Genomic DNA, 8,351 nt, shown 5'->3' on the forward strand with positions numbered 1-8,351 from the left:
GTGAATTCTCCTCCAAATTCTGTGATCAGTGTAGCTGAGAAAGTGGATATGACACTTGGTGAATGGACAGGGAAGGTCGATTTCACTGTGGTGTGAATAGATGACTATGAGGTTTTACTAGGCATGGAGTTTATGAAGCAATTTGAAGCTATGGTTGTTCCCAATATGAAGAAACTGTACATTTACGACGAACGAGTGGATGTACTTATCGATGTTCCGACTGTGGGAGTTACAAAGGCCGATTGTAAACTTATAGCTATGAATATGGAGAATGAGAAGCGAGATGAAGAGGTCTATAAGCGATTTTATATTGTAGAGGCAAAGATTATCGAATAGTCACAGATTGTCAGGACATTGTCTGACAGTATCTTGGATCTATCAAGGAGGCTAGAGGTGGTGGAGGATGATGATGATGATGAGGATGTTAGATCGAATGTCCAGACGGAGGATCGGGAAGCATACCTATAGATTTTAGAAGTAGAGGATCCGGATAGGTGGATTGAGTTGATTAGTGAGGGAGAGCCTTCAGGCCCTACTCCCTCCTTATCTTCTTAAACTATAATGGAGATGAGGCTCATTGTTAGCTACTCATGGCAGTGAGTCTCCAACATTTTGAGTAGGCATCTAGGGGTGAGATGACACAAATCGACAGGTAGCATGCAACGGAGAGTTATGATGATGTAGGGGCATGAGTTCTTATGGAAACGATGCATGGTTGGATTAGCTACCCAACTAGTCACCGACATGATGGGTACTAGCACATGATTCCTTGCAAAGTTTGGCATATCTATGGCGTGAGGCAGGTCGAGAGGTGGACACATCTGGATTACCCATACACACAGTTTGTGTGGTTTGATGGTCTTGGTGACAGATGGTTGCTGGGATGGAGAGTTGTCGAGGACGATAACCATTTAGAGTGGGGGAGTATGTCAAGCCCACGAGTCATGATGTGTGATGTGTGACGAGTTGGGTGAGTGCTCCCAGCGATGTGGGACGAGTCGGGTGAGCGACCAGTCGGCGGGTGCGACGATTTGGCGAGCGGGTGCGTTGGTTGTGACGTTTCATTGCGACAATGGGACGAGTTCAAGAAGTACGATGAGCTAGGGTGGTCGGTTAAAGGTGCCCGGGGCACGAGCGCGACGAGCCAATGGAGGTGTTGAAAAACCGAGAATTGGAAATTCGGCTAAGTATGGCAAACTTCGCAAAGGTCACCTTATACCATGCGAGTTTGGCATGTGGACCCGATGGGGCGATGGTGTGAGCGAGCGAATAGGCAAAGTGGGTGAGCCGACGTATCATTGTGGGTGAGTTGGTCGAATGGGCAGGTCAACCCACGAGTTATCCATGGCGGTGGGTATACATAGGTGACCGTGTGGATGGAAGAGACAACAATCCAAGTCTTCATGTCTAACACAAATGAGTAAGGGTGATAGGCGAGCTGCAGGAGTTAGGAACATAAGGCGGAGGGCGAGGTGCAGTAGGGTTCCCTGACTGAAGAACCAAGTCGCAGCAAACGGGCCACAGAAGTGTTGAACAGTCGGGCCGCAGGTCAGGTGGGCAAATGCAACACAAGCAGGCAGGCGGGCGGACGAATCGCAGGTGGATAGGCAGGCGAGCTGACGAGCCGCAGGTAGGCAGGCGGGTGGACGAGCAGCAAACAGGTGAGCAGGCGAGCAGGAGGACGAATCACAGGCGGATAGGTAGGCGGGCAGATGAGCCACAGGAAGGCAAGCGGGCAGATGAGCCACAGACGGGTGAGCAGGCGGGCGGGGAGACAAATAGCAGGCAGATAGGCAGGCGGGCAGACGAGCTGTAGACGGTAGAGCAGGCGGCCGGACAGCACAGGTTGGCGGAAGTGTGAACAGGTCAGCGTCACGATGAGTTGGGCAGGGTGACCCCCGGTTGGGCGGTGCGCCCACGAACGAGTCGAGCAAGTCGCGTAGGTGACCTGTGTGGGAAGGTGCACTTGTAGTTGGAGTAAACAGAGAAGGTTCGGGCGAGTGCGAATGGGCGACATGATAGTCAAGCGGGTGGACAGATCGGGGGTGTGCGTCGAGTGGACAACACACCATGGGTGAGGTTGCACGATAGTGAGTTCAGCGACCGATGTTGAATGGAGGCGGGTGTGGGCAGACCCACGAGTTGGGTTGAACGACAGAATGATGGTTGGTGTGGAGAGCAACCCGGACGTGGGCGCCTCTGCCCAGTGTGTTGGGCAATCCAGCCCGATGAAGGCAGGCACTCTGAATGACAGTTCGGGCAGGTTGCACGACAGGCAGGCCGACTTGTGAAATTTAACTATTTTTGTAAGCAGGAAGTTTGGGTTCCTCTCCAAGCGTTGATTTTGTATAATTGAACTATTGTCATTATTATTGTGGGCAGACTCATCTTCAGGGAGTTTCCCCTCCCGTTATATTTCCGTTGTACATATGTGTAGATTAATAATGATGATGAAAGATATGTAAATGAATGTTTTTGTTGTGCTTATGAATGTTTATACTTAGAAAGTGAAAAATAAACTAAGTATGGAATGTTAGGCGTAGTCCACACTTGAAAGTATTGATGAAAAGAAATTGAGTGGTGGTGCCACACACCCCTTTGTGTGGTTGAAAGAGTACCGCCAAGGTAGGGGCGTGATAGGTGGGGTGGGGAGAGAGGGATAGAGGGGTCAAGGGAGATAAAGATAGAAACAGATGGGTTTGTGGGGGTGGCAAGGGTGAGAGAGGTAGGGATAGAGGGGCCAAGGAAGGTAATGTGTGTATATGTGTTAATAAAGATTATACAAACATTGCATTAATCAACTATTTAGAACTATTTTTTCCTTCTAAATAGATTTGACCTTTTTTTTTTTATTTCAAACTTCTGTGATCCATATCATTATCAAATAAAATTTTCAAAATAATCACATAGTTGTTTCAGAATCGACGTTTTGAACCATCTAATGTGGTACATCCTTGAGACAAGGATGAAAAACAATATCTGAGATTAGGTATAAATAGCAGAGATGCCCTCATGTGCCAGAAGTAACCGTTAGAAATTTGGTTAAGTAAATAAATAATTTTAGTTGTAAGAATAACATTAGAGATTAGTTAGGTCAAAATAATATTAAAAATTAATTAGTTAGGATATTAAATACTAATTTAAACATAATAGAATAATTAAAAATATAATTTAGCTAGGATAATAAATACTAATTTAAACATAATATAATACTTATTAATATTAAACATAGATAACCATTAAAAAAATACATGAATAAATAAAAATATAAAAATATAAATATAAATATAAAAAGAAAATAACAATGAAAAAAATTAAATTAAACAATAAAAATTAAATTAAATAAAACAAAAATAAAAAATATAAATAAATAAACAAATAAGAACCAAAAAAAGAAAGAATAATGAATCAATAATAAGGTTAATAATAGTCAACCAATAAAATTTTATATATACATAAATATGGAAAATAAAATGAAAATAAAAACAAACATAATAAGGAGAGAAACAGATTAAAAACATAGAAGTCAAGAAGAAAGGGCAGGAACCCAACTCCTACTTAAGGTCCAACCATCATCCCTATTGAGATTCCTTGGATGCTTTTCAATTTCAATGGCCTCACGTAACTTCCTATGATGAAAGTGATCAATCCTAGCGATGACCTGGGAGTTCTCAATGCAGACATGATGCAAAGTTTTCTCTGCATGCTCAACAATAGCTGAGGAATGGGAACGCCTATGCTTGAGGTCAGCAACATGTTCCTGAATATGAAGATTAATGGAGCGACCCGTTTCCCCAATGTAGGGAATCCCACAAGAGCAGGGGATTGAATAAACCCCTTTCATGTCTTTAGGGTTAACAATGTCCTTAATAGATCTAAGGGAGCTTCTGATGGTATTAAGGGGGTTAAAGGTAGCCATGACTTTATCCTTTTTAAGGATGTGAGCAATCTTGTCTCTGGTTCCTCAGGCATAGGCATTCCCATTCCTCAGCTATTCCTGAGCATGCAGAGAAAAATTTGCATCATGTCTGCATTGAAAACTCTCAGGTCATCACTAAGATTGAACACTTTCACCATAGGAAGTTACGTGAGGCCATTGAAATTGAAAAGCATCCGAGGAATCTCAATAGGGATGATGGTTGGACCTTAAGTAGGAGTTGGGTACCTGCCCTTTCTTCTTGACTTCTATGTTTTTAATCTGTTTCTCTCCTTATTATGTTTGTTTTTATTTTCATGTTATTTTCTATATTTATGTATATATAAAATTTTATTGGTTGATTATTATTAACCCTATTATTTATTCATTATTCAATTTATTTTTTCTTTGTTTTATTTAATTTTTTTTATTGTTTATTTTTTATTTTTTTTCATTGTTTTTTTCTTTTTATAGTTATATTTATATTTTTTTTATTTTTTTTATTCATGTATTTATTTATATTTATTTGAATGGTCATCTCTGTTTAATATTAATAAGTATTATATTATGTTTAGATTAGTATTTATTATCCTAACTAGATTATATTTTTAATTGTTCCATTATGTTAAAATTAGTATTTAATATCCTAACTAATTTATTTTTAATATTATTTTGACCTAACTAATCTCTAATGTTCTTCTTACAACTAAAATTATTTATTTTCTTAACTAAAATTCTAACGATTACTTTTGGCACATGGGGGAATCTCTGCTATTTATACCTAATCTTAGATCTGGTTTTTCATCCTTGTCCTAAGGATGAACCACAATAGATGGTTCAAAATGTCGACTCTGAAACAATTATGTGATTATTCCGAAAATTCTATTTGATAATAAATTTGACCTCTCAATCTATATAAAAGTCTAACTGTCATTACGGGTGTAATGATCAACATTGACAGCTCTATAGATTGAATCACAAATAGGACAATATTGAACTAGTGCTCTCTTAATTCATCAATAAATGGTGAGATACATGGAGGTTCACTTAGTAAACCTAGGGCATAACATGTTCGTTCATGCGATATTAAAAGTTGTTTCTACCTCCAAAAAGTTGAATGTTAACACCCCTTCACAATATATCGTTATAAATAAAATAACTCCCCATTTTCCACAATAATTATAAATACAATTCTTTTAAATAACCTCTTTTAGATTCACTATTAAATTTAATCAAATTATGATAGTTTTAATAGTTGAAATATGTATCCAACATTTATTTTAGAAATATTGTTTACCATATGTGGAGCTTTGAGTTAGGACCATGACCTTTTTTTAGGAATCATAAAAACATTTTGTATTTAAATCCCTTTATTATATCTATAATAATTGTCATTCCTTGTTTAAATGACTTTTACGATTCATTGGAAATTTATATAAGTTGAGTGTTGATGTTCCCACATCATATGTAACACATGGAAGGAATATATATATATATATATATATATATATATATATATTTATTTATTTAGTAAATTCTAGCTTTATCGAATCGACTTCCAACACTTTCATAATTCTACATCAATATAACGTTATAGGGTTTCAACCCAACTTCTTCCTTCTACCAGCATAATAATTTATATTAAAAAATAAACTATAATTTATAGAGATATTGAAATATAATATAAAATATTTTTAACACAATATAATGATTTCCTATCCAATATAAAATAACAAAATAAAACATAAAAAAATTATGTCACGCAATTATTTTAATACTAAATAATATTATATTCTAGCTTTATCGCATCAACTTCCAACATTTTCATGATTCTACGTCAATATAACAGGGTTTCAACACAACTTCTTGCTTCTACCAGCTTGATAATTTATATTAAAAAAAAAACTATAATTCATAGAGATATTGAAATATAATATAAAATATTTTTAACACAATATAATGATTTCCTATCCAATATAAAATAACAAAATAAAACATAAAAATGATGTCACACAATTACTTTAATACTAAATAATATTATCTCTAAACAAATTGTAAATTTTCATTAATAAATATTATTAACTCTAAACTATTAATGATTTTTTTCTCATGGTTGTCTTTCCACAATAGAATTTTTTTTTGGGAAAATTTAAGGAAACGAGTATGGCAGGGTCCTGGTGTTTGCCCTATCTGCAGGTCAGCAGAGGAAAACAACTACCACCTTTTTCTAAATTGCAAGAAATCCCAGCAACTTTGGAAATCTTTGGAGGACTGCTATGGAATCCAGCATATGTCCCACGCCTCTATTTCGGAAGCGTTTTTATGGTGCAGTAATCAAAAGGAGTCATGGAGATCAGTTTTCATTATCACTTTTTGGAGTATCTGGAAGTGGCGCAATAGTTTTATTTTCAATAACAATACATCCCCTTTTCTGGAAATTTTCTCCATCATTATTTCCATCTATGAAACAATCCCGCAGAGACCTTCCAAGCAGCTGAATTAGAATGGTAATGAGCTCCCACAGAAGCTGTCATCTATGCCAAGGGCTTTTTTCGATGGAGCTGAACAGAAAGGTTATTGTGGCTGTGGGGTTCTCATCTGGGCAAATGAAAATAGCCAATTTCTCATTCACTGGAATGGGGGGAGGGGATCCAACAGCAAAGCTGAGGCGATGGCCCTTGCTGGCCTTCTAAACTTCTGTCTCTTTCTTAATCTACAGGATGTCTCCATCTTTGGAGATTCGAAGGTTATGGTGGATTATGTGCTTGGTAAGAATAACATTCTTAAGCCTCAGCTTGTAGGGTGGTTAGACAGGATCAAATTCTTATGGAATAGATCAGAGGGAGCCTCTATTCATCACATCAACAGGGCTCTCAATCAGCAGGCAGATGTTTTATCAAAAAAGGGCCTTCAGGCGGTTCCAGGTTTATGGTTTTTGCAGGTTGCTCATGAAGGGAAAATCTTCTCCATACAGGACTTCTTTCCTCCCGACTTTTAACCTTTCCTTTGCATCGATTCTGGTCTTCTCATTTACCTTTTGGTTTTGTTTCCCTTCAGTTCTGTTGTTTCTCAGTACCCTATATGATGCTGTTTCTTTTTTTTTCAGTGGCCGCAGGTTCTCCAGGCTTTATGTTTCTTCTCTGGAAGGCTTTGGTGGTGGCCGATTGTATGGCCTTTTGTTTGGTTTTGCGGCAAGATCTCGACATCATTTTGCTTAGATAGATTTATATGAGACATATATACTCTCATGGTTGTCAGCATGTTTTTTTCTTTGGAAGGCTTTGTTGATGGCCGATTGTATGGCTTTTTGTTTCGTTTTTGCGGCAAGATCTCACCATCATTTTGCTTAGATAGATCTATATGAGACATATATACTCTCATGTCATTGTCCATATATGTTATGTTTATATTTCTTATATAAATACAATTATGCTTTTTCGTCCTGAAAATAAATATTAACTTTAAATTCAAAATTTTTAAAACATTTAGATTAAATATTTAAGTTTTAATTTCAAAATAAAATATTCTCATATTTAAGTTTTAATTTCAAAATTAGATATTCTCACTTCTGATTTTGTCAACTATACACATAGTTCATTCACAAAAAATTTAATTACTTAAAATCTTCTCTATTTTAATTTAAAACTCTTTTGACCCTTTAATATTATCCAAAAAAATTGAAGTACTTTTAATTTTTTTATAAAACCCTAAATTCAACTCATATGAAATTACTAATGAATTCCCTCAATCTGGGTTTGAGATACCACTCTTAAATCCCGTCAATCTGGTCTTGATATACCACTCTGAAAATGAGTGTTAAGATCAATATTTTATCTTAACGCACGTTTCTTACCATAAAAGTAAATGAAAAAGCCATAAAGAAATTAGTTACGATGAAACTGTCATTATTTTCGAGAGTACTGATAACGATCCGATGTCAATGAACCGCTTTAAATGATTTTTAATCCATGTGTGTATTTAGGCCACCTAAAAAGTTGTGTTGTTTTAGGGGCATGTGTTACACCTGCTCCAAGGTAACCTAAAAAGTTGTGTTGTTTAGGACACCTGCTCCAATGCAGCCTAAAAAAGTTCTGTTGTTTTGGGACACCTGATCCAAGGCAAACACAAAGTTATAAACAGTACATCTTCAATATGAACCATCTCGTTGTACCACGAATCCCACGGCAACCCAGCCTGTACTTTTAATTGCTCATCAAACGTTGCTGCATAAAAAATCAAAAAATTTGGAAACGAATGTAAAATATAGCTAATTAATTAATCATCTTGATTAACAGCCCAAAGATCATCAATACCGAATATTTCACAAACATAACTTTATATGAGATGACATACCTTGATTAACAGCGGAAGATGTAATGGCTGCCATCTACTTTGATCTGACTCCTGACTGTTCCTCTTCTTCAGAATTCGGTTT

The 8,351-nt window shown here is 36.9% G+C and overlaps 1 protein-coding gene across 1 annotated transcript; it reads left to right on the forward strand.

Moving 5' to 3' along the window:
* The first annotated feature begins 6,452 nt into the window (after positions 1-6,452).
* On the forward strand, positions 6,453-7,134 carry LOC149186389 (uncharacterized). The gene is made up of 2 exons (XM_089409325.1): positions 6,453-6,847; positions 7,023-7,134. Exons 1-2 carry the CDS (start codon positions 6,453-6,455, stop codon positions 7,132-7,134), a joined length of 507 nt encoding a protein of 168 aa, XP_089265451.1.
* The last annotated feature ends 1,217 nt before the right edge of the window (positions 7,135-8,351 follow it).

This window comes from Pinus tabuliformis, chromosome 3_1 (genome assembly GCF_031772625.1).
Source record: "Pinus tabuliformis cultivar Carrire ecotype Pingquan chromosome 3_1, CPIR1, whole genome shotgun sequence".
NCBI lineage: Eukaryota > Viridiplantae > Streptophyta > Pinopsida > Pinales > Pinaceae > Pinus > Pinus tabuliformis.